Raw genomic sequence first — 27,941 nt, forward strand, 5'->3', positions numbered from 1 at the left:
GTATCGACCACCACCCAACAGCGGAATCCTCCGGGGCATCCGTTTCCTCCCGGGCAACAGCCACCACATGTCGGATTTCCTCGTGGGGCATCTCCAAAGGTCCTGTGTCTTCCTCTGGAACGGGTCCTCCCACGGCATCACAGTCCTGTCCCCGTACGTCGGTCCATTTCGGCACTCCTGGCAGGTATTCTTGCTCCAGGACTATCTCCTCCTCTTCACGGAGGGCATTCAACTGGGAGCATGACTCCACCCGATCCTGCCAGTCACTCTCGTCGGCGCTTCCGATGCCAGAGTCGTCCTCCATCTGTTCTGGGAGGGATTCGTCGGCGGACAGCTCACCGTAGTCAGAGTCCTCTTCCGATATCTGGACTGGGGTCTCCTCAGCGTACTTATTCTTTTCCGCTGGCACCTCTGTTTCCTCAGCGTACTCCTTCGCTTCCGCTGGATCCTTTTCTTCCTCAGCGTACTCCTGCGCTTCCGCTGGCATCTCTTGGTACCCAGGACACTCCTGTTCCGCACGTCCTGGTCGTGGACGGTTCCATCGCGGGGAGATTCCGGACGTCTCAGTCACTGGGTCTTCACGCTTTTCTTGACAGCGTGGCCTCTTCACCTCCCAGTCGTCCACCTCCGCCTCATGCGGGAAAGGATTCTGCCTTACTGGGGTCACTTTCTTGGGACAGAGTAGGTCCTCGGCATCTTCCCAAGGGCACTCACTGGCCGCATGTCCTGGTCGCCGACACTTCCAACAAGGGAGGGCCACTGCCACCTTCTCCAAGACGGGTTCCTGGTCCACCTCCTTCACTGGGGAATCTTCACCCGTTGGTTCCGGCTCCGAAGAAATGGGCACCTGCGAATTAACTTCCAGCAAGGCCTTCCGCTCCATTTCCCTGGTTTCCTCCTCCCATCTCTGGGCGCGACCATCCGCAATCATCCGGTCTTCGTTCCACGGACAATCGGGAAGCGCATGTCCTCTCGCCTCGCAGAGCGCACACACAGGCTCTGCAGCCACCCGGTCCCAAAGCTGCTGACGAGACTCAGTCAGCTGCTTCACCGTGGCCTCGTAGTCCGTCCGGTCTTCAGTCCATGGACATTCCAGGAGCCGATGTCGGGGATCTCCACAGTTTTCACACCGGAAATCAACCTCGTCTTCGCTCAACTCTTCGTTCCAAGGACAACTGTTGTGCTCATGCCCGTAGTTTCCGCAGAGCAAACACCAGGACTCCTTCTTCGCTTGGCCCTTCTGACGTCTTCGGTCCGCTTCCTGGACCACCTTCTTTGGGGACGTCTTTCGCCAAGTACACTCGTCGGCAAAGTGACCCATTTGCCGACATTTCTTGCAGGGCGTCACAGCGGCTTTCTTGCGCCCCTTCTCCCGGCGCTCTTCTTTGTCGCGCTGGACCGACCGCTGCACCATCTTCAGGATGTCTTCCCCAGACACCGTCACCCAGTCGCTCTGGTCCGCACACGTCCAGGGGTGAGTCTTCTCCGGAGCCGTCCGCAGGGAGGTCTTCTTGGTGGCGTTCCACATCGTGTCCGTGATCCGGTCTCTTTTATCCTGCCGACTACGCCAAGTGTGAGAGGTGCGGCTGCTGTGCGTGTGGCGGTGCCTGCTGCCGTGCAGGTGTAGACTCGGTACTCACCAGGCGCCGCTCGCTCTCACCTTCAGGTACCGGAACCCTCAACGGACCTGGAAATCTTCACTCGGATCCGGACACGGCGATTCCCTCTCGGAGCTGACCGACGACCTAGCTGAGGAGAGAAGGGTTTACATCAAAGGGGTATCGACCCTTCTTCCGGTGGAACAGGGGATACCCCAGGGGTGGCTGCGACCTTCACCGGCTGGGTGAATGGTCATCACCGGCACAAAGCCTCAGCTACCCAGCTTTCACACACTCGCGCTTTCGCACGTAGTGTGATGAAAGGGATTCTCACGTCCGTGAGCAATCCTAACTCCGGCGCTCGGGGACAAACAAGGGACAGACGTACACGGATGCTACTCACCGTCACGAGTCTTGCACTCTGATCTTCTCCACTTACAGGTCCCTGTAAGGAGGCAAAGAGAAACAGCCGTGCAGGGCCTAACTCTGACCTAGTGTCACACCCTATACTATCTACAACAGCGGAGCCCTCAAACTAGCTCTGTGGGTGTGGTGCAACACAACTATGCACAACTTACACAACACATACACTTTGCCCTGCACGGTAACAACATATAACACACTATCGGAGTTACAACATAAAACGGTGCTGTCCCTTTATCTACCCGACCCAGAACACCCAGTAGTGGGGACCGCACAGCTCACCCACCTACCGTACTCTCAGGGTGGCCTGAGCCTAGCGCCCAGTACCACCTTTACTCACCTCAGGGAAACGCTGCTTCGCTGGGCCTAGCGCCCCCTAACTGCCCACAGGCCGGAGGCCTGACTTTGCCCACGGGCCTAGCGCCCGCCTAACTTGCCGCCCGTTGGGTGACCTGGGCCTTGTGCCCAGGGTCACCTTTCATATCCCTAATTGGCCACAAATCCACTAGGGCCTAGCGCCCTCTAATGTCCCCACAGGCCTAGTGCCTGAACGTGCCCCTCGGGCCTAATGCCCGTCCCTGGTGGTCGAGGGAGGAAGAGGGGAGGATTGCCTCACCGAGGCCTTACCTAATCCGGGGGCCTCTGGCTTTCTCTTCTGCCGCTGACCCGTCCTGGCCAGCGGCGCCGCCGTCTCTCCTCTGCGTCCAGCCGCCGCTGGACATCTTCCTCCTTCTTCAATCTTCTCCTTGCGGCGTCTGGATCTTCTGCGCTCCGGCGCGCCGGCCTCCGTCCCCGCTGCTCCCGGCCGTCTTCTCTCTTCTTTCCCCTCCTGCGCGCGGGCTCCTCCTCTTCCTTCTTCGCGCTCTTCTGCGCGCGCCACCTCTTCGGCTCCCGCCCGTGTCTTCTGCCGCTCTTCGGCGCGGCCTCCTTCGCTCCGTCCCGCCCGGCGTCTGACGTCAGACGCCGGGGGCGGGGCCTATGACGCGGCGAGCGCCGATTGGCTCGCCGCGTCTCTCTCCTATTGGCTGCCGCTCCGGGAGCCGCGATTGGCTCCCGGAGGGCGCCAACGTTCAAACCCTCCAGCCTGGGGTCCGGTGCAGGGAAAAGGGTAATCCCTGCACCGGACACCCGCCGCCGCCGCCACGCACCCAGCGCGGATGTGCCCACAGGGCACATCCTTACATTAGCCCTGAGGAAGAGCTCAGGAGGAGCTTGAAACGCGAAGGCCTACTACAATATGACAACCACCAAATTCTTAAAAATACAAATGCATTAGTCTATTTCTAATATATAAAAGGTATGGTTATTTGATGTGCTGTATCTCTGATTACAGTTTGTATTTATGCATTAAATTACATACATTCTCTCTTATATTATTTAGCCTTCACCAGCATTTAGTGCCAATGGAATTATATCTCACTACAACATCAGATGGTGGACGCTAGAGGGCGCGCTCATAAGCAACAACAGCAAAGTCTCTGCACAGGAGAACAGCTCACGGATATCAATAGGTAGACAAGCGTACGCCTTTAGCGTCATGGCGGAGAATGGAGCTGGCAAATCTCCAGCCACTGAGCTAAGGATCCCTAGAGCCAGAACAAATGGTAAGGCCATACTGCTTATGCGGAATCAAATGCACTGCTTCATCTATAGAATGATGATAGTAATAAATAATAATAATAATAATAATAATACTAAAATGTCTTTTACATACTTGCCTATAACCTGAGTTCCCCTCTGGGACATAAGGACTGGAGCTATCTGAAGTCAGGTCAAACTGTGATGCGAATAATATAATCATCCTCCGCCCACTGCGACACAATTATGCAAAATCTGTTTTTGCATTTTAAATTGTTGCTTCGTTAGGGGCACCAGAATCACAGCAATTACATTGCCCCCCATTATCTCATGCAAGTCATGAAAGCACCAATTTACTAATGATTTCATCTTTCCCCTACAGTCCAATTAATAAATAATGTTGCTATGTTTCTAAATGGAGCGATCATTTTCACGTTACTATGTTAATAAAATCGTTTCCCCATCAGAGAATTAGCAATGTTACCGTATCTGCCTCCTGACTCATTACATAATGATTACGCTCGTTATAAGTATACTGTGGCTCCTCTCCTTCTGATTGGCCAGATAGAGCACACTGCACGCTCAGCATCACACCTGTTGCAGCCAACTCATTTTTTTCATTGGTTGTGCATCAGTTTCTAACCTTGCCTGGAGGTTCTCTATTTCTAAAGGGAAAAACATTAATGGTGCTTCCATGGACAATTCTATTCCTAACTCTGGATTCTGTGCAGAATTGCAACGGCATGGGCTTTAGTAAATCTGCTTCATGCAATCCTGCTAGTAAACCACTGGAATTGCAAAGTCACTTTTTAGTAAAATGGGTACGAAATCCCAGCAGTCACAGTCCCTACAGCCATGACCCCAATTGGCCACGGTACTTTAACACTAAACCACCCCTCCTGCAGCTTAACCCTAACCGCACCCCCCCCCTGCAACCGAACCCCAACCTCCCCCACCCCCACAGCCTAACCCTAGCCCCAGTACTTACCTACTGATCCGTCGGGGTTCCGCTGTTGGTATTTTGACTGTCGGGCTCCTGACCGCATCCCAATTTAGTCCTATCCCTTATTTGTTGATTTCCAGTCAGCTAGTTGAAATTCAGAATGTTGACACCAGAATGCCGACATGTTCTGATTGGTGACTGTTGGAATGTCGAAACGGATATTAGGTCAACAAACAATATGTCGACATACACTTAGGTCAACATGGTTAAAATGTTAATACGTTGGGAATATTGACATTTAACAAGTCAACACCAGATTGCCAACATATTTTTCCCCCCATGCTTAGCGTTAGGCTAAAATAAATAAAAAACATATGCTGACATTCTGGTGTCGGCATGTTAAATGCTGACATTCTCAATGTGTCAATATTTAATCATGTCAACCTAAGTGTATGTGGACGTTGGTTGTTGACCTTACATCCGTACATGACGTTATGGCTGTCCTCATGCAGAACCTGTGGAACATTCTGGATTTGGGCTAGTCATACCCTACCCTTCCTTGTTAGCTTATTCCAGCCGCCATAACACCTGTCAATCAGCTGCTAACAACTGCGATACACAGCAATGCCGGACATTCCATGAGGCATCTTCTGCTGTCATTTCAGACGATGAGCATGTGGCTGTCCAGAAGACTTCCAGCAGAGATGGGGGAATTTACCTACAGTGGGAACGGAACCCTACTCTGCTTGGATATGTGGTGGAATGGTGCAATGAACCCAAACGTCCTCACTGTGACCTTCAATGGAAAAAGTACAATTCCAGCATTGACAGCGACGTTGTCACATCCGGTAAGAAAATTACGAAAAACTAATACAATTTCTTATTTGAAAGACAGTCATAACCAACGAGTTAAACAGTTCTGTAATACTCATTTATATATTTTCTTATCTAGTATAAAGACACTTCTTTTCTAACCTTGTATGCACATAGCTGCCGTATTTTCTGCACAGTAGGGGTCACTCCGACCCGTTCGCACGCAGCGGTTCTTCATTGCAATGCAAACGGGTCGGAACTGCGGCTGCGCTCGCATTGCGCATGCGCGTCATTGCCTAGCGACGGCCGTTGCCGGGCAACAACTCCAGGACCGATGAAAGCGATCTCAGGCGCGGTCGCAATAAGATTGACAGCGGGAAGGAGGATCGGGGCATCTACTCCCCATTTCCCGGGCGTGGTAAGTCAAACACAGGCGTGTCCAGGCGTCTGTCTGACGTTACAGCCGGGACCTTTATCGCTGGATCCGTCGCACTGGTAAGTAGCTGCAGGGCTACTCTTGTTTGGCAGGAAACTTTTTTTAGCATAGCAGGGCTGCACATGCGATCGCAGCCCTGCTATGCTAAAGTACACTCCCCCCATAGGCAGCGTCAGGTTGATTGCACGAGCATCAAAAAGTTGCTACGTGCGATCAACTCGGAATGACCCTCTGTGTTAATTAGCATTTAGGGCCTATTTCAGATCTGATTGCAGCAGAAAATCTGTTAGCTAATGGGCAAAACCATGTGCACTGCAGGAGGGGGGGGGGGGCAGATATAACATGTGCAGAGAGAGTTAGATTTGGGTGGGTTATTTTGTTTCTGTGCAGGGTAAATACTGGCTGCTTTATTTTTACACTGCAAATTAGATTTCAGTTGGATAACACCACACCCAAATCTACTCTCTTTGCACATATTACATCTGTTCCCCCTGCAGTGCACATAGGGGGTCATTCCAACCTGATCGCACGCTAGGATTTTTCACTGCGCTTCGATCAGGTCAGAACAGCGCATGTGTATGCACCACAATGCGCAGGCGCGTCATACGGGTACAAAGCGGATCATTGCTGAGCATTGGATTTTACAAAGAATCCATTCGCACAGCCGATCGCAAGGAGATTGACAGGAAGAGGGCGTTTGTGGGTGTCAACTGACCATTTTCTGGCAGTGTTTGGAAAAATGCAGGCGTGTCCAAGCGTTTGCAGGAGGGTGTCTGACGTCAATTCCGGTCCCGGACAGGCTGAAGTGATCGCAAGGGCTGAGTAAGTTCAGAGCTACTCTGAAACTGCACAAAATGTTTTTGTACAGCTCGGCTGCACACTTGCAAGGCTAAAATACACTCCCCTATAGGTGGCGACTATCTGTTCGCAGCACTGCAAAAAATAGCGAGCGAGCGATCAACTCGGAATGACCCACACAGTTTTGCCCATTAGCTAAGAAATTTGCTGCTGCGATCAGATCTGAATTAGGCCCTTAGTTACATTTACATAGCACCAGTTGCGCTTTACAATTGGGAACAATACAGTCATAAGAAGACTGTGTAAGAAGGCCCTGCTCGCAAGCTTACAATCTGGTGACCGCAGATAAATAAAATTACATTTTGTATATTAAAATATACTGTAAGTCCATACCCTAAAAAACAAAATTTTCAAACAAAATAGCTGACTGTGGATGTCTGGGACACCTGCAGTTGGGAGTACTTACCGCTGTGGGTTAACTCCCAGAGCTGCAAGTCAGTTACATTGTAATCTGTAACATATGCTGTGATAATCAGCTGCTGTGTTACAATCTAACACAGGTCTTTTAACTATATGAATCCCCCATGTTATTGGCCGGAGAGAATTTGGAGCTGATTTATCCTTTAACCAGTCGCCTGGCACGGTCGCATCGGGTGTAACCATACCAGGCTTGGCTGTTCCTTACATGGTCGCATTGATGCAAATGGCCTGAAGTACCCACTGTGCAGCTGCTGGAAGATAATCTTCCAGCAGCTGCCACTCTCAGGGGTACCTCCTGGCCCCTCTGCTTCCTAGTTCCCTCCCCCAATGCCTGCCATGCAGCCAATCACTGCTATGATTACCAGTGACGTGCGATCAGGATAGGCAGAGTCTCACCTGTACCATCCATAGTTTTGAGTATAAAAATGATTAGAATAATACAAAGATGATAACAAGGAAATATCATCTTTGTATTATTGATATCATGGAGGAAGAGAAAGAAAGGGCTGTATTGTCGATGCACAAAAGGAGAGGTGACCTAATTGTCGCACCCACCAAAAAATTCATAACATTTTACTTTTATTATTATAAGATTAAAAAGTGTGAAAATAACTAACACACAAACTAGGAGTATGAGCGAAACATAGAGGTTAAAACTTTGACATATACACAACATATAACAAGTGTAATTGGAATAATAAAGGTGATTTGAGATTAAAATATGTGTCAGCGTGTCTTATTCTAAATGTCCAAACACATGTAATGTCGTCCTTGTTCTCAGCCAGTCTAACAATTTGTCTAGTTATCAGCAGTTCGTCTCCAAGTTGTCTTATTGGCCACTTGTACTAATATTGACGGTACTAATAATGTAGTCTGCAGGGGTTATGGATTTGTCACTAGTATTAATATATCCTCTCACTCCAATATCCACTCATTCCTGTTTAGTGTATCTATTACTCATAGTCATCCAGACAGAATGAGTGCAATACCAGGATTTAGTTAGAATTAATATAGGTACAAGATTGATATATAATGTACCTTAAGGGATGAATATCTACCTTATGTCACAAATATTGATATACTGTTGATATATGAATTCTGATTGTTACGCTCGTAAGCTAATCAGAGTGTTAATGTCACTGAATGAAAAGACATCTCAAGTGATAGGGATTCAATTTCTGGAAGGCGACACATTCACTTGAGCTGTCTTTTATTTTCACACTTTTTAATCTTATAATAATAAAAGTTAAATTTTATGAATTTTGTGGTGGGTGTGACAATTAGGTCACCTCTCCTTTTGTGCATCGATAATACAGCCCTTTCTTTCTCTTCCTCCATTGCATTCACCATAGCTGTAGTTGGTAGCACCCCTAAATTGAATGATAATTATTAAACATACAATAAGGGTCTTTTTGAGTTGGGGCTTCAGTTCCACATCTTTATTAAACAAATTGTGTGTGCAGATACAATCCTGCTTAATATTGATATCATCCTTGTGTCTTTCTAATCATTTTTATACTCATAACTCACCATCAAATCATATGCGTGTGTAAATCTGGCTTTGATAGTAGCCAGTGCCTCACCAGCCATTGACCTCACTGCACCTCACTGGATTGTGCAGGCTAGCGGAATCTACACCCCGCTGCTGTAGAGATTAGCGGCAGCCAGGGAAATGTATTAGAAGCCTCCCTTACCCATACCTCCCAACTGTCCCGATTCTCGCTGGACAGTCCCCTTTTTCTGGGAATGTCCCGCTGTCACACCCACGGGCCGCAGTGTCCCACAGTGAGGGGGGGCAGTTGGGAAGCCCCTGTCACTCGTTGCCCTGCTTAGCAGAACCGCGTCTATTCACGAGTGACAGGGAGAGGGGGCATGCCAGCAGCTCACAGAGCGCTGGCATACCCCCTTCAGTGATGGACAAGGGAGGCGTGGCTTACAATGGTGGCATCACTGTGAATCTACGCCCCCTTTTCCCGAGGCCACACCCCTTTTCCGGGAGCACACGTGGCTTTGACGCGCATGAGTCCCGCTTCTGTGAACATCAAAGTTGGGAGGTAAGCCTTAGCTTCCCTATGTACACCAGAGGCTGCAGAGAGTAGCAGCAAGTTCACGATGGTCTCGCTGTTTCGATCATTGGTGGTCTGATATATCAACCATCGATGTTTAGCCAATGTTCATTAAAAAATGTTACTTTTAATTTTTTTGTTTTAAATAGATGTTCTAATTCATTCATAAAAAAACAACAATTTCTAAGACTTTTTTTGGAAAAAAAAAATACCCAGTTAAGTAAATGCAGGCAGGGATGAAATCCAATGGGTACATATAGTATAACTGCATTTATGCTTCTTGGATCTACATTGTATGTGGCTCTGATGACACGTGTAAATTTTAAACGTTACTCGTGTTATACAAAAACTAAAATGTTCGGCCCCCTAAATCTCCCGTTTTTTGTAGTATGGCCCATTCAAAATCAGGTTGTAGGTGTTGGGGGTACAAAGGTTAGGGTGTGTGGCGGAGGGAAGGGAATGCATATGCACCAAGGCCCACCACTCTCTAGTTCCGCCACTGGGTCAGGGATAGGTTGGGGAAGTGTAAGCAGGGATAGGGTGTAGCGGCAGCTATGACTCAGGGATATGCCATAGCAGACAATCAGTACTGGCCGGTGGACGCACTATTATGTTTATTTTTATTTCTCTGGGGTGTTATATCTACTTTATTATCAGGAACTAGGAAGAAATTAGATTAAACCATATGATTTTACTGAGAGAATGTAAAATAGTGCTAGACATGTCCCAAAGGGCAGTGCTAGACACGCCCAAAAGGTGGTGCTGGACACACCCAAAGGGCAGTGCTAGACACGCCCAAAAGGTGGTGCTGGACACACCCCTCCGGTGGTGCACCCCCTAATAAAATTAGCTGTGCACGTCTATGATGCTGATTGGTGGGTGGCTCAAGCTAACCACCAATCAGAGTGCTGACAGTCATTCACTATATTGAAGTATGTAGAGGGACGGCGTGGGACTGCAAGAGAGGTCATTTATGGGTTAAAAAAAAATAAATTGTATTTATTCCCATGAATGGGCGTGTAAGGGCCTCCAGTGCATTGCTTTGTCCAGGGCCTACAAAGTAGTTAAGACAGCCCTGCTAACAGAAGGGGGTACTTGGTAATAGCCGTCAAACCTTACCTACAGTAATAACCTTTTGGGGTTATTACCGGAGGTAAGGACAATACCAGCAACAGGGCTATTCACCCTTTATAACTAATGCTCATAGTGTGACTACCATAGCAAGCGTTCAGTGTGACAGACAAACTGAGAGGTGGCTTCTCCAAGGTGACGAAAAATTGGCTATAGGATTTGGAGCAGGGTCTCTAAAGCTTAGGGGTAGATTTACTAAGGCTTAAGTTGTCAAAACCACCCATCTCTCCTCTAATAGGAAAACCCTGCAGCTGTGGGAAATACCCCTTGCCACAGGATTCTTTTACATTTCAATTGAATTCCCCCTTAGTGTTATTTTTATGTAATCAGCAGCCTAAGCCACTGAATTATTAGTTATCTATATATTTTTGTGAATAGTCTAACTCTTTTATATAAGATAACTTGTTTTGTTTTGTTTTACTGGTTATATAAAAAGAGCTATGATATTCCCCAACAAAAAACATAGACTTTAAAAAATGTTGAAAAGCAAGCACCACCCTAGATCTACTGAACCATCCCCACATTCAGGGGAGATCATGGCCACGTTTGATAGATTTATTTCCTTTTTATGATCTAGGGCAGTGATTCCCAAACTCAGTCCTCAAGGTATCCTTACAGACTCACAAGTGAAATAATTAACTCCACCTGTGGATCTTTTAAAATGTTTCAGTGTGTAATGACTACACCTGTGTACCTGCTAGGTGACCTGGGAAACATGAATTGTTGGGGTTCCTTGAGGACCAAGTTTTGGAGCCACTGGTCTAGGGGGTTGATGTATGAAGCAGTGCTAAGGGTGGAGAAAAGGACCAGTGGAGAAGTTGCCCAAAGCACCCAATCAGCTCCCACCTATCATTTTATTGAATGTAATTTCTAAATGCTAAGTCAAGGCTGATTGGTTTCTATTGGCAACAACTTCACTGTTTTCACTGCTTGATAAATCATCCTTCTGGTCTGTTAGAGGTTTGTCAACAGTTCTTTCTTATATTTTTCAGGTGCCTTTAGACCAGGCGTGAGATATCATTTCCATATTCATGGATCCAAAGAAGACGGAGAACACTTACTGGGGAGTAGGATGGGGTATACAGTGGAATTGGGTAAGCACAAACACTTTGTTTTACTCTATATAATACAGCCATGTCACACATTTTGAGTTTATTACATCACTACTCAACCAGTTATACAAATATCCACACAGGAACTGATACATTGTATAATACCGTCACTCTAGAAATGTTACAGACTTGCTTCTCCTTCTAGTGTCTTCCGTCAAGCCAAAAGCTGAAATCCGTAAGATCAATGCAAATTCCCTGTCATTGGACTGGAGCCCTTATCCAACAGATGAGTCTCAGGAAGGCTTTGTAACCGGATACATCATTTACCTGAAGAACACCGGTGGAGTCTGTGAGACGGGGATGTCCGATGATCACATATATTTCAGTAATTCACTGAGAATAATTTTTTTTCAGAGGAAATGTATATTAAGTTCAGATTTTATTGCTACCAGACGAAAATCAAATTTTCTCAGATTCCAGTGCTTTCCTGGAACAATGGGCGTGATCCAGAGGTGCATGAAAGTAGATGTTGGATGCAGGGCCAGATCTAGAGCTGGTGGCGCCCAGGGCGAAAAAATAGGGGCATGGCTTCATGGTGAAGGGGCGTGGTCATGTATGTCCTCTGTAGCTGTGCCCACAGTAGTATTGCCCCCAGTACTGTGCCCCCTGTAAAGTTGTGCCCCCAGTAGTATTACCCTAGTACTGTGCCCCCAGTAGAGTTGTGCCCCCAGTACTGTGCCCCCTAGTTGCGCCGCTTACAAAAAAAAATATTAATACAATCCTCGCTCCGGCTTCCCGCCCGCTGCTGCCCTCCGTCTCCGGCCACCGGCACCGCTCCTCGGATCTATGGGAGAGACATCATGAAGTCTCTCCCATAGCACCACATAGACACTAGAGGTCAATTATGACCTCTAGCATCTATGTGCCACTCCCACAATGCAGTGCGGTGCGCGATGACTTCATCGCACACCACACAGCACCGCATCTACACAGCACCACGCGGCACCAGTAGCGGATCTTGCCACGGCGGCGGCGCCCTCCGGGAGGTGGCGTCCCGGGCAAAAATCCTGCTTGCCCGTAGCAAGACCCGCTATTGGTTGGATGCAGTGGAGAGATTTATTGCTACTGCGCATGCGTAAGAGTCGCACTGCACATGCACAGTGAATGATTAGGGAGTGGCTAGGAAAACGCAGGCACGTCTGGACTGTTTAATGGGCATCCCCTGGTCAGCCACTGAGAATTTGTTTGCAGCTGGAGAGACCCTGGTGTCTTAGTAGAGCTACTCTGCCTGAGACAGCATAAGTTAGCTCAGAGGACCAATTGTCCTACCGATGTGTGACCGATGTTCCCGTGAGTGGCGAATGTTGGACGTCAGCAGTGGGCGTCTCTGTACACAAGCTGGCTTCTGATCCATTAGCATATTTTTTGCAAGTCCACTGCAAACAAAAAATCGCAGCTGCACATGCAACTGCCTGCTCCTCTACCTGCAGTATATTACATAAGTAGAGAATCTAAATCTTACATGAAAAGGAGTAAAAATAAATGTGTACACAGATATGCAATGGCTCTCAGGCATACGTTGAATGTACATGTACTGTATCACTGAGCTGTCCCTGGGTTTATAAAAATGTAACGTAACTGTGCAGGTGCGCTGCGCCACAGAGTGCGCATGACAGTGTGCTTAGCCGTCATTCTAATTCTGGGTGGAGGACTGGGAAGAAGGGATGGCCTAGAAGGTTTTCAGTTGGATGGAGAGGTGTACAGATGTGTCCTCACACACTGGGTGTACTTAAACCATACGGCGCGAGACTCCCAGCATGGCTGAGACGCTCTGAGGGGAGTAGTATACCGTATTTTTCTTGGAATTTTGTGTCTTAGTCGCATCACAGGTGCAGCAAAAAACCACTTACAGTGCACCAGAGACGCTACGCTGCGACTGTAACCACAGGAATTGGTATTACACACTTACATAGTTGCAGATGAAGCACAACGGACGTCGGCATGAGGAAACAAAGGAATTGGTATTACAGTACACACTTACATAGGAACAAAGTAATTGGTATTACTTACATAGTTGCAGATGAAGCACAACGGACGTCGGCGTGAGGAAAAGTCAGGCCGCTCGCATCAGAGCCCTTTTTACGCAGGTGTCGCACAGATATGTACAAATGTTGCAAGCCCCAGTGGTCACTGTATACTAGCAATGTGGTTTTGTCGCTTCCAGTTTTATTTGCGCGAAAGACAGATGGCGACACCAAGTCTCCTGGGGACCTAATACACAGAAAAGCTGTTTGGAGCGACTTGAGCAACAGTCTACGAGCATAGATCTGTATCAAACCTTGTAAACAGGACAGGTAGAATAGTTGCCCATAGCAACCAATAAGACTCTAGCTACCATTGTACAGACTGTACTACATAAATGACAGCTACAGTAGAAGGTTTGATCTCCTCCAGTATGTTATACAGACACATTAGGATAACAATATTTCTCTGACGTCCTAGTGGATGCTGGGAACTCCGTAAGGACCATGGGAATAGACGGGCTCCGCAGGAGACTGGGCACTCTAAAGAAAAGATTAGGTACTATCTGGTGTGCACTGGCTCCTCCCTCTATGCCCCTCCTCCAGACCTCAGTTAGAATCTGTGCCCGGCCAGAGCTGGGTGCTCCTAGTGGGCTCTCCTGAGCTTACTAGTAAAGAAAGTATTTATTAGGTTTTTTATTTTCAGTGAGATTCTGCTGGCAACAGACTCACTGCTACGTGGGACTAAGGGGAGAGAAGCAAACCTACCTGCTTGCAGCTAGTTTGTGCTTCTTAGGCTACTGGACACCATTAGCTCCAGAGGGTTCGAACACAGGCACCTGTCCTCGATCGTCCGTTCCCGGAGCCGCGCCGCCGTCCCCCTTGCAGAGCCAGAAGAACAGAAGCTTGAAAACGATGAAATCGGCGGCTGAAGACTCCTGTGTGTAAGTGTGCTCCCAGCACACTTACACACTCTGGTCACTGTAGGGTGCAGGGCGCTGGGGGGGGGGGGGGGGGGGCGCCCTGGGCTGCAATTGAAGTACCTTTGGCATAAAAACATACATATATACAGTCTAGCACTGTATATATGTAAAAAACCCCGCCATTTTTTTACAGGGAAAGCGGGACAGAAGCCCGTCACTGAGGGGGCGGGGCCTCCTTCCTCAGCACACCAGCGCCATTTTCTCTTCACAGCTTCGCTGGAAGCAGCTCCCCAGGCTCTCCCCTGCAGTATCCAGGTACTAGACGGGTTAAAAAGAGAGGGGGGGCACATAAATTTAGGCGCAAAACAATACAAAAAAAGCAGCTATTGGGTAAATCACTTATTAGCAATGAAAATCCCTGTGTTATATAGCGCTGTGGTGTGTGCTGGCATACTCTCTCTCTGTCTCCCCAAAGGACTTTGTGGGGTCCTGTCCTCAGTCTGAGCATTCCCTGTGTGTGTGCGGTGTGTCGGTACGGCTGTGTCGACATGTTTGATGAGGAAGGTTACGTGGAGGCGGAGCAAGGGCAGATAAGTGTGGTATCGCCCCCGTCGGGGCCGACACCTGATTGGATGGATATGTGGAAGGTCTTAAATGACAATGTAAACTCCTTACATAAAAGGTTTGATGACGCTGCAGCCTTGGGACAGCCGGGGTCTCAACCCGCACCTGCCCAGGCGACTCAGAAACCGTCAGGGGCTCATAAACGCCCTCTATCTCAGATGGTTGACACAGATGCTGACACGGAGTCCGACTCCAGTGTCGACGATGATGAGGCACATTTACAGTCTAAAATGACCAAGGCCATCCGATACATGATTATTGCAATGAAAGATGTATTACACATTTCTGAGAGTAACCCGGTTAATACCAAGAGGGTTTATATGTTTGGGGAGAAAAAGCAGCCAGTGACTTTTCCCCCATCTGATGAATTAAATGAATTGTGTGAAGAAGCGTGGAGTTCCCTTGATAAGAAATTAGTAATTTCTAAGAAGTTACTGATGGTGTACCCTTTCCCGCCAACGGACAGGTTACGTTGGGAAACATCCCCTAGGGTGGACAAGGCACTGACACGCTTATCTAAAAAGGTGGCCCTGCCGTCTCAGGATACGGCCGCCCTAAAGGAGCCTGCGGATAGAAAGCAGGAAGCTATTCTGAAGTCAGTGTATACACACTCTGGTACTCTACTGAGACCTGCTATTGCTTCAGTCTGGATGTGTAGTGCTGTAGCAGCGTGGACAGATACTCTGTTAGACGACATAGATTCCCTCGAAAGAGATACTGTTTTGCTAACCCTGGGCCATATCAAAGACGTCGTCTTATATATGCGGGATGCTCAGAGGGACATTTGCCTGCTGGGCTCTAGAATTAATCCTATGTCCATTTCTGCCAGGAGGGTCTTATGCACTCAGCAATGGACAGGAGATGCTGATTCTAAAAAACACATGGAGGTTTTGCCTTATAAGGGTGAGGAATTGTTTGGGGACGGTCTGTCGGACCTCGTGTCTACAGCGACAGCTGGAAAGTCGACTTTCTTGCCTCAGGTTTCCTCACAGCCTAAGAAAGCACCGTATTATCAAATGCAGTCCTTTCGTTCCCAGAAAGGCAAGAGAGTCAGGGGCGCATCCTTTCTTGCCAGAGGCAAGGGTAGAGGTAAGAAGCTGCACCATGCAGCCAGTTTCCAGGAACAAAAGTCCTCCCCTGCTTCCACTAAGTCCACCGCATGACGTTGGGGCTCCACAGGCGGAGCCAGGTGCGGTGGGGGCGCGTCTCCGAAACTTCAGCAGCCAGTGGGTTCGCTCACAGGTGGATCTCTGGGCTATACAAATTGTATCTCAGGGATGCAAGCTAGAATTTCGAAGCGCCCCCCCCCCCCCCTGCCGTTACCTCAAATCAGCCTTGCCAGCTTCCCCCATGGAAAGGGAGGTAGTGCTGGCGGCAATTCACAAGCTGTACCTCCAGCAAGTGATTGTCAGGGTCCCCCTCCTTCAACAGGGAAGGGGTTACTATTCCACAATGTTTGTGGTACCGAAACTGGACGGTTCGGTGAGACCCATTCTGAATTTAAAATCCTTGAACACATATAAAGAAATTCAAGTTCAAAATGGAATCGCTCAGAGCGGTTATTGCAAGCCTGGAAGAGGGGGATTTTATGGTGTCGCTGGACATCAAAGATGCTTACTTGCATGTCCCCATTTATCCACCTCACCAGGAGTACCTCAGATTTGTGGTACAGGACTGTCATTACCAATTCCAGACGTTGCCGTTTGGCCTGTCCACGGCACCGAGAATATTTACCAAGGTAATGGCCGAAATGATGATACTCCTTCGGCAGAAGGGGGTTATAATTATCCCGTACTTGGACGATCTCCTCATAAAGGCGAAGTCCAGGGAGCAGTTGTTGATCAGCGTAGCACTCTCTCAGGAAGTGTTGCAACAGCACGGCTAGATTCTGAATGTTCCAAAGTCGCAGCTGATTCCTACGACGCGTCTGCTTTTCCTGGGTATGATTCTGGACACAGAACAGAAGAAGGTGTTTCTCCCGGTGGAGAAGGCCCAGGAATTAGCATCTCTGGTCAGGGACCTCCTAAAACCAAAACAGGTATCGGTGCATCACTGCACGCGAGTCCTGGGAAAGATGGTGGCTTCATACGAAGCCATTCCCTTCGGCAGGTTCCATGCGAGGATCTTTCAGTGGGATCTGTTGGACAAGTGGTCCGGATCGCATCTTCAGATGCATCGGCTGATCACCCTGTCCCCAAGGGCCAGGGTGTCTCTTCTGTGGTGGCTGCAGAGTGCTCACCTTCTCGTGGGCCGCAGGTTCGGCATACAGGACTGTGTCCTGGTGACCACGGATGCAAGCCTCCGAGGGTGGGGGGCAGTCACTCAGGGAAGAAACTTCCAAGGGCTGTGGTCAAGTCTGGAGACTTCTCTACACATAAATATACTGGAACTAAGGGCCATTTACAACGCCCTGAGTCAAGCAGAGCCCCTGCTTCGAAACCGACCAGTGCTGATTCAGTCAGACAACATCACGGCGGTCGCCCATGTAAACCGCCAGGGCGACACAAGAAGCAGGATGGCAATGGCGGAAGCCACAAAGATTCTTCGATGGGCGGAGAATCACGTGCAAGCACTGTCAGCAGTGTTCATTCCGGGAGTGGACAACTGGGAAGCAGACTTCCTCAGCAGACACGACCTCCACCCGGGAGAGTGGGGACTTCATCAAGAAGTCTTCCAACTGATTGCAAACCGATGGGAACTGCCACAGGTGGACATGATGGCGTCCCGCCTCAACAAAAAGCTAAAAAGATATTGCGCCAGGTCAAGGGACCCTCAGGCGGTAGCTGTGGACGCCCTAGTGACACCGTGGGTGTACCAGTCGGTGTATGTGTTTCCTCCTCTTCCTCTTATACCAAAAGTACTGAGAATAGTAAGAAAGAGAGGAATAAGAACAATACTCATTGTTCCGGACTGGCCAAGAAGGACTTGGTACCTGGAACTACAAGAAATGCGCACAGAGGACCCATGGCCTCTGCCTCTCAGAAAGGATCTGCTGCAACAAGGGCCCTGTCTGTTCCAAGACTTACCGCGGCTGCGTTTGATGGCATGGCGGTTGAACGCCGGATCCTAGCGGAAAAAGGCATTCCGGATGAAGTTATTCCTACGCTGATAAAGGCTAGGAAAGACGTGACAGCAAAACATTATCACCGTATATGGCGGAAGTATGTTGCTTGGTGTGAGGCCAGGAAGGCCCCTACAGAGGAATTCCAACTGGGTCGTTTCCTGCACTTCCTACAGTCAGGGGTGACTATGGGCCTAAAATTGGGGTCCATAAATGTCCAGATTTCGGCCCTATCCATTTTCTTTCAAAAAGAACTGGCTTCACTGCCTGAGGTTCAAACATTTGTTAAGGGAGTGCTGCATATCCATCCCCCTTTTGTGCCACCAGTGGCGCCCTGGGATCTTAACGTGGTGTTGGATTTCCTGAAATCCCACTGGTTTGAGCCACTTAAGACCGTGGAACTAAAGTATCTCACGTGGAAAGTGGTCATGCTGTTGGCCTTAGCGTCAGCTAGGCGTGTGTCGGAATTGGCGGCTTTGTGATGTAAAAGCCCATATCTGATCTTCCATATGGACAGGGCAGAATTGAGGATTCGTCCCCAATTTCTCCCAAAGGTGGTGTCCTCGTTTCATTTGAACCAACCTATTGTGGTGCCTGCAGTAGTATGTATGCAAGTGCGCGACCAACAGCAGCAGGTAAGAGGAAGGTCAATTCCTCAAAAACTAGACAATAGAGAAAAAGATATGTATACCAGCGCTGGCTGTGCAGATCAATATTAAAAATACATTAGCAATAAATTAGAAAAGTAATAATAATAATAATAATAATAATAATAATAATAAGGATGGTTTGTTCTATGTAAAAAAGTAACAATTTATTTATATATCACATATAACACTACTAAAAAGAAGGAATTCCTTTTGCCACAAGGTGGCAGTAAAACTGAGATATATCTTTATCTGGTAAAACTTTCATAGGTTTCTCATTCTCCTGTATTAGAGTTTGTCCATTCCTATAGGCTAGGACAGCCTCCCTTTGTGCATTCACTGTAAGGTAAATAATTACCAGATCCCCACGTTGGTAAGCATCAGCCTTGGAGCAAGTCCATTTGTAGCTGTAGGGGTGCTGGTTAGACCGGTTGGATGATTTGATTCAGTGGTGGGAGCGAGGTCCAAAAGATGTGCTGAAGGATGACAGGGCTTTGCGGGCCAATTGGAGAGTGAAGTCCAGATCAGATGAAGTAAGCTCAACGCGTTTCACTGGTACAGTCCAGCTTCCTCAGGAGCATATGATCCATAGGTATGGGATATCACATTTATACCCTGCTTAATGAACTTAATAAGAACTATCTGTTTGGGTGATTGCTAATACATAAGAACAAAACCATCCATAATAATAGTATAAAAACTAACATCCACAAACATAGTCTTGGTATTTGTCTAAAGACTATATTTAATCATAAAAACGAGTATTATAACTCTATTTAAACAAGAAAAGAATATAAGATAGTGCCGGTCACGTGACGTGTCTCATCACGTGATCGGCAAGAAAGCAGTCTCATTGGTCCAAATTGTGTGACACCGGTCACATGATCTCTCCCATGTGACCATATACATAGATCCCCTTCTTCCGAGGTATATTCCTATTCCTAAATGTGACTCGGCAATCAGCCGTCCCATAGGTGGTTCTGTACCACCTGACATTACGCCCACGTGACGCGCATCACTGTCCGTCCTTGCACGTGAGCGCATTCAGCATGCCGTGAGTTCCCCTTCGTGACGGAGACCCGGAAGTCTATACGGTCTCCCAATTAGAGAGCTTAGACCGCCCCGGACTTCCTCCGTATTCATCTCTATGTTCCCTAGTAGTCATGGCAACACGTTCGGCATGACTGACCTTTCCAACTTATATAGGATTTCTATGTTTTGTTATTGAAACTTATTTTGAAAAATATAAAGGACAGTGATCAATAAATAAAACATTGAGGACTCCTCAGGAGACAGATTACCTTCCCTTTTAGCAGATATGCACATATATTTCATAATCTCATATATATCATTGTAGAGCCACATAGAATTACATATTTTGACTATTACTGTAATTGAAAAACGGACAGAATATATGTATACATGAAGAAACTGAATTTTTGATACACATATAATTAACCCTGGATAACATTCTAAACATTATACCATGCTAATTGGTTAATTTCAATTAATCTTAAACCTAGATGACAGAGTTCAGTTCTATGGCCTCGTTTAGTCCATCTGGATGTAGCGAATTGTATTTGAGCATCCAGAAGACTTCCCTACGGCATAATTGATTAAACCTATCACCTCCTCTATCTGTCGGTGTAATGTGTTCAAGACTAATGATGGAAAAACAAGCAGGATTACTTTCATGTTTCTCAGAGTAGTGTCGTGAGACACTATGGGTCTCTATTTTACGTAATATGTTTCGACGATGTTCCATAAAACGTGTATGTAACGCTCTCGTGGTTCTGCCTACATAATTTAGGCCACATCCACATGTTAACACATAAATCACGAATTTTGAATCACAATTCATGAAAGATTTAAGGTTGTATTTCTCAGAAGAACCAGGTATCGAAATGTGTGTGGTTTTGCGTTCCATGTGATGACACATGGTACATCTATTCTTTCCACGCCTATGGAATCCTACTGCTTTGGTGGTTAGCCAATCTGAACCATCACCTCTTCCTTTCGTTATTGCTGGTCTAAAGTGGCTGGGGGCCAAAATGGTCTTTAGGGCCCTATTTTTCTTATATATAATTTGTGGCTTATTGGGTAACAGACTCCCCAAGACATTATCCTGTTTTAGTATCCTGTAGTTCTTATTAACAATGGTCTTAATCTCATTGGCACATCTATTATATTTGCATATAAAGGCCACTTCTCTATCCTTTGTATCTTTTTGAACATTTTTATTTTTTGACGGGATGAGTAAGTCTTGTCTATCCATATCTAAAACCTCCTTAAGAGCCTTATCAAGAATATGTTGTGGATATTCCCTATTTATGAAAGAGTCTATAAGTTGATTTGCCTGTGTTTTGAAAATATCTATGTTCGAACAATTGCGTCTAAGTCGCATTAGTTGCCCCTTGGGAATGTTGTTCTTCCAGGGGGCATAATGAGCACTTCTGTAATGTAAATAAGAGTTAGTGTTAACTGGTTTAATGAAATTAGATGTGATAATTGTGTTATCTTTTATCTCGAGGGTCACATCCAGGAAGTTAACACGGTCCCTATCATAGGTGAAGGTAAAATTAAGATTGTGCACATTAGACTGTAAGTGAGAAACAAAAGCATTAGCTGAGAGAGAATCCCCATCCCAAATAATAAATAGATCATCTATGTACCGTCCATAGAAAACCAGGTTCACCTCCCAGTCCGCGCCCCACACACGGGCGTCATCAAAGTCCCCCATATAGAGGTTCGCGTAGCTGGGGGCGAACCTGGTTCCCATGGCGGTACCTGTGAGTTGTAAATAATATTTGTGATTGAAGATAAAATAATTGTGTGTAAGAATAAAAGAAATACATTGAATAAGAAAAGATTGATGCTGTTCGTCAAGAACCTGTGTCTTGCGTAACAAATCTGCAATAACTTTGATACCTGTAGTATGAGGTATATTCGTGTAAAGTGCCTGAACGTCCAGTGTAAGGAAGGCATATGTCTCCTTCCACTGGATGTGTTGAATTTTATTTAGGAAATCTTTGGTATCTTTTAAATGTGATTTCAATGATGGTACATGTGGTTGAAGAAATGCATCAATGTAAAAGGAAAGGTTTGATGTGAGTGAATTAATACCAGAAATAATTGGGCGTCCCGGTGGTGTAGTGAGGGACTTGTGAATCTTTGGAAGAAAATAAAATGTGGGGGTGGTGGGGAATTGTGGTAATAGGAACCGTGATTCGTCCCTGGATATGACCCCCTTATTCAGCCCTGACTCCAATAGTATTTTCAATTCTTGGATGAATTTGGGGGTGGGATCATGAGTAAGTACACTATAAAATTTAGTATTCTCTAGTTGGTTGGAGGCCTCATTCAGGTAATATGACCTATTCATTACTACCAAGCCTCCGCCCTTGTCGGCTTCCTTAATGATTATGGATGTGTCCTGTGTTAATTCTTTAATGGCTTTCCTCTCTTGTCGGGTAAGGTTAGAAGTGTATTTGGAATTATCATTATTCTGTCCTACCAGTTGTTTGAAATCCTCCAAGGTTACCTTATAAAAAGATTCTATACAACTGCTTTTAAATGAAATAGGAAAAAATTCTGACTTACATTTGAATATGGGTCCTTCTCTCTTTATATCATATACCTTTTCTTTCATCCTGGGGGTGTCTTCCTGTATATGGTTCTCCTCCCATAGTTCTTCAAGTACCGCCAACATATGGTGGTCAGAACTATCCAGCACTATGGGTAGAGAATCATCATTTTTGGCCAAGAGGTCTTTCTTTGCGAAATACCTCTTTCTACAAAGAGTACGAATGAATCTATTTAGTTCAACATATAGTTCAAAAATATTTGGGCCACTGGATGGAGAAAACTTGAGGCCTTTCTCTAATAATGAAAGTTCGGACTTGGACAATACTTTATCGGACAGATTAAAAGCACTTGATTTGGATGTTGAGGGATCGATATTCATATCCTTCTTGGATTTTTTTGTCTTATGTCCTCCTCCTCTACACCCTCTGTGCTTGAATCTCTGCCTCTTTTTGGGGTGGTTTTCTGTTCGGTGTCTGAAGTCCACCTTAAGTGAGTTTTCGGGCGTGCCCCTAAAAAATTGGTCCTTTGTTCTAAGGGTTCATTGTCTCTGGTGGTGTATTTACCAAGGCTTTTGTTATAATTTTGTCTATTCCTATTTGGTCTATAGGAATTAAATCGGTTTGGAGAGTCTATATCACTCTCTTGATGTTCTGCCAAAGGTTGAAATCTATTCGAATGTGTAAAATCCCTATGGCCTGAAGTTTGGTATTCTCGTTTATGTGTTGTGTGTGTGCCAGGGTCTTGATATCTAGTGCTTTGGGATGGATATTCTTATCGGTATAACTTTGTTTATGTTTGAATGTGCGGACCATATTGTTCTCGTAATCAGTCAAATCACGTTTAAATTTCTTTTGTTTCATTTCCATCAAGTCCTGTTCAAACTTAATAACCTTTTCGTTAATAATCCTGTCTTTCCTTTCGAATATTTCATCATCTCTAAATTTTTCCATTGTCTTTTTAAGTTCCTCAATCTCTTTTTCGATTGAGGAAACCTTACTGTTTCTGTATCTGATAATCAGCTGAATCAATTCTAAAGAACATTTATCTAGTAATTGATCCCATTCCTTTTGATAATTTGCGTCATCTTGGAATATTGATGGTTTAAAGAGCCGAAGGCCCCTAGGGATCATTTTCTTATTTACATATTGTTGTAAATTGAGGCTATCCAGCCAATTCCTGGATCCAGGAATTGGCTGGATAGCGTCAATTTACAACAAGAGATTGAGGCCATAGGGATTTTACACATTCGAATAGATTTCAACCTTTGGCAGAACATCAAGAGAGTGATATAGACTCTCCAAACCGATTTAATTCCTATAGACCAAATAGGAATAGACAAAATTATAACAAAAGCCTTGGTAAATACACCACCAGAGACAATGAACCCTTAGAACAAAGGACCAATTTTTTAGGGGCACGCCCGAAAACTCACTCAAGGTGGACTTCAGACACCGAACAGAAAACCACCCCAAAAAGAGGCAGAGATTCAAGCACAGAGGGTGTAGAGGAGGAGGACATAAGACAAAAAAATCCAAGAAGGATATGAATATCGATCCCTCAACATCCAAATCAAGTGTTTTTAATCTGTCCGATAAAGTATTGTCCAAGTCCGAACTTTCATTATTAGAGAAAGGCCTCAAGTTTTCTCCATCCAGTGGCCCAAATATTTTTGAACTATATGTTGAACTAAATAGATTCATTCGTACTCTTTGTAGAAAGAGGTATTTCGCAAAGAAAGACCTCTTGGCCAAAAATGATGATTCTCTACCCATAGTGCTGGATAGTTCTGACCACCATATGTTGGCGGTACTTGAAGAACTATGGGAGGAGAACCATATACAGGAAGACACCCCCAGGATGAAAGAAAAGGTATATGATATAAAGAGAGAAGGAACCATATTCAAATGTAAGTCAGAATTTTTTCCTATTTCATTTAAAAGCAGTTGTATAGAATCTTTTTATAAGGTAACCTTGGAGGATTTCAAACAACTGGTAGGACAGAATAATGATAATTCCAAATACACTTCTAACCTTACCCGACAAGAGAGGAAAGCCATTAAAGAATTAACACAGGACACATCCATAATCATTAAGGAAGCCGACAAGGGCGGAGGCTTGGTAGTAATGAATAGGTCATATTACCTGAATGAGGCCTCCAACCAACTAGAGAATACTAAATTTTATAGTGTACTTACTCATGATCCCACCCCCAAATTCATCCAAGAATTGAAAATACTATTGGAGTCAGGGCTGAATAAGGGGGTCATATCCAGGGATGAATCACGGTTCCTATTACCACAATTCCCCACCACCCCCACATTTTATTTTCTTCCAAAGATTCACAAGTCCCTCACTACACCACCGGGACGCCCAATTATTTCTGGTATTAATTCACTCACATCAAACCTTTCCTTTTACATTGATGCATTTCTTCAACCACATGTACCATCATTGAAATCACATTTAAAAGATACCAAAGATTTCCTAAATAAAATTCAACACATCCAGTGGAAGGAGACATATGCCTTCCTTACACTGGACGTTCAGGCACTTTACACGAATATACCTCATACTACAGGTATCAAAGTTATTGCAGATTTGTTACGCAAGACACAGGTTCTTGACGAACAGCATCAATCTTTTCTTATTCAATGTATTTCTTTTATTCTTACACACAATTATTTTATCTTCAATCACAAATATCATTTACAACTCACAGGTACCGCCATGGGAACCAGGTTCGCCCCCAGCTACGCGAACCTCTACATGGGGGACTTTGATGACGCCCGTGTGTGGGGCGCGGACTGGGAGGCGAACCTGGTTTTCTATGGACGGTACATAGATGATCTATTTATTATTTGGGATGGGGATTCTCTCTCAGCTAATGCTTTTGTTTCTCACTTACAGTCTAATGTGCACAATCTTAATTTTACCTTCACCTATGATAGGGACCGTGTTAACTTCCTGGATGTGACCCTCGAGATAAAAGATAACACAATTATCACATCTAATTTCATTAAACCAGTTAACACTAACTCTTATTTACATTACAGAAGTGCTCATTATGCCCCCTGGAAGAACAACATTCCCAAGGGGCAACTAATGCGACTTAGACGCAATTGTTCGAACATAGATATTTTCAAAACACAGGCAAATCAACTTATAGACTCTTTCATAAATAGGGAATATCCACAACATATTCTTGATAAGGCTCTTAAGGAGGTTTTAGATATGGATAGACAAGACTTACTCATCCCGTCAAAAAATAAAAATGTTCAAAAAGATACAAAGGATAGAGAAGTGGCCTTTATATGCAAATATAATAGATGTGCCAATGAGATTAAGACCATTGTTAATAAGAACTAGAGGATACTAAAACAGGATAATGTCTTGGGGAGTCTGTTACCCAATAAGCCACAAATTATATATAAGAAAAATAGGGCCCTAAAGACCATTTTGGCCCCCAGCCACTTTAGACCAGCAATAACGAAAGGAAGAGGTGATGGTTCAGATTGGCTAACCACCAAACCAGTAGGATTCCATAGGTGTGGAAAGAATAGATGTACCATGTGTCATCACATGGAACGCAAAACCACACACATTTCGATACCTGGTTCTTCTGAGAAATACAACCTTAAATCTTTCATGAATTGTGATTCAAAATTCGTGATTTATGTGTTAACATGTGGATGTGGCCTAAATTATGTAGGCAGAACCACGAGAGCGTTACATACACGTTTTATGGAACATCGTCGAAACATATTACGTAAAATAGAGACCCATAGTGTCTCACGACACTACTCTGAGAAACATGAAAGTAATCCTGCTTGTCTTTCCATCATTAGTCTTGAACACATTACACCGACAGATAGAGGAGGTGATAGGTTTAATCAATTATGCCGTAGGGAAGTCTTCTGGATGCTCAAATACAATTCGCTACATCCAGATGGACTAAACGAGGCCATAGAACTGAACTCTGTCATCTAGGTTTAAGATTAATTGAAATTAACCAATTAGCATGGTATAATGTTTAGAATGTTATCCAGGGTTAATTATATGTGTATCAAAAATTCAGTTTCTTCATGTATACATATATTCTGTCCGTTTTTCAATTACAGTAATAGTCAAAATATGTAATTCTATGTGGATCTACAATGATATATATGAGATTATGAAATATATGTGCATATCTGCTAAAAGGGAAGGTAATCTGTCTCCTGAGGAGTCCTCAATGTTTTATTTATTGATCACTGTCCTTTATATTTTTCAAAATAAGTTTCAATAACAAAACATAGAAATCCTATATAAGTTGGAAAGGTCAGTCATGCCGAATGTGTTGCCATGACTACTAGGGAACATAGAGATGAATACGGAGGAAGTCCGGGGCGGTCTAAGCTCTCTAATTGGGAGACCGTATAGACTTCCGGGTCTCCGTCATGAAGGGGAACTCACGGCATGCTGAATGCGCTCACGTGCAAGGACGGACAGTGATGCGCGTCACGTGGGCGTAATGTCAGGTGGTACAGAACCACCTATGGGACGGCTGATTGCCGAGTCACATTTAGGAATAGGAATATACCTCGGAAGAAGGGGATCTATGTATATGGTCACATGGGAGAGATCATGTGACCGGTGTCACACAATTTGGACCAATGAGACTGCTTTCTTGCCGATCACGTGATGAGACACGTCACGTGACCGGCACTATCTTATATTCTTTTCTTGTTTAAATAGAGTTATAATACTCGTTTTTATGATTAATATAGTCTTTAGACAAATACCAAGACTATGTTTGTGGATGTTAGTTTTTATACTATTATTATGGATGGTTTTGTTCTTATGTATTAGCAATCACCCAAACAGATGGTGCTTATTAAGTTCATTAAGCAGGGTATAAATGTGATATCCCATACCTATGGATCATATGCTCCTGAGGAAGCTGGACTGTACCAGTGAAACGCGTTGAGCTTACTTCATCTAATCTGGACTTCACTCTCCAATTGGCCCGCAAAGCCCTGTCATCCTTCGGCACATCTTTTGGACCTCGCTCCCACCACTGAATCAAATCATCCAACCGGTCTAACCAGCACCCCTACAGCTACAAATGGACTTGCTCCAAGGCTGATGCTTACCAACGTGGGGATCCGGTAATTATTTACCTTACAGTGAATGCACAAAGGGAGGCTGTCCTAGCCTATAGGAATGGACAAACTCTAATACAGGAGAATGAGAAACCTATGAAAGTTTTACCAGATAAAGATATATCTCAGTTTTACTGCCACCTTGTGGCAAAAGGAATTCATTCTTTTTAGTAATGTTATATGTGATATATAAATAAATTGTTACTTTTTTACATAGAACAAACCATCCTTATTATTATTATTATTACTATTCTAATTTATTGCTAATGTATTTTTAATATTGATCTGCACAGCCAGCGCTGGTATACATATCTATTGTGGTGCCTGCGGCTACTCGGGACTTGGAGGACTCCCAAGTTGCTGGACATAGTCAGGGCTTTGAAAATATATGTTTCCAGAACGGCTGGAGTCAGGAAGACTGACTCGCTGTTTATCTTGCATGCACCCAACAAGCTGGGTGCTCCTGCTTCAAAGCAAACTATTGCTCGCTGGATCTGTAGCACGATTCAGCAGGCTCATTCTGCGGCTGGATTGCCGCATCCAAAATCGGTGAAGGCCCATTCCACAAGGAAGGTGGGCTCTTCTTGGGCGGCTGCCCGAGGGGTCTCGGCTTTACAACTT

The 27,941-nt window shown here is 45.4% G+C and overlaps 1 protein-coding gene across 1 annotated transcript in view; it reads left to right on the forward strand.

Moving 5' to 3' along the window:
* The window catches only part of OSMR (oncostatin M receptor), a 176,819-nt gene that overhangs the window by 121,349 nt on the left and 27,529 nt on the right, over positions 1-27,941 (forward strand). Inside the window, exons 11-14 of the mRNA XM_063961232.1 lie at positions 3,403-3,625; positions 5,208-5,390; positions 11,259-11,360; positions 11,524-11,703. Coding sequence (XP_063817302.1) covers positions 3,403-3,625; positions 5,208-5,390; positions 11,259-11,360; positions 11,524-11,703 — 688 coding nt within the window. The remainder of the gene's footprint in view (positions 1-3,402; positions 3,626-5,207; positions 5,391-11,258; positions 11,361-11,523; positions 11,704-27,941) is intronic.

The sequence above is a fragment of the Pseudophryne corroboree genome, chromosome 1 (assembly GCF_028390025.1).
Source record: "Pseudophryne corroboree isolate aPseCor3 chromosome 1, aPseCor3.hap2, whole genome shotgun sequence".
Classification (NCBI taxonomy): domain Eukaryota; kingdom Metazoa; phylum Chordata; class Amphibia; order Anura; family Myobatrachidae; genus Pseudophryne; species Pseudophryne corroboree.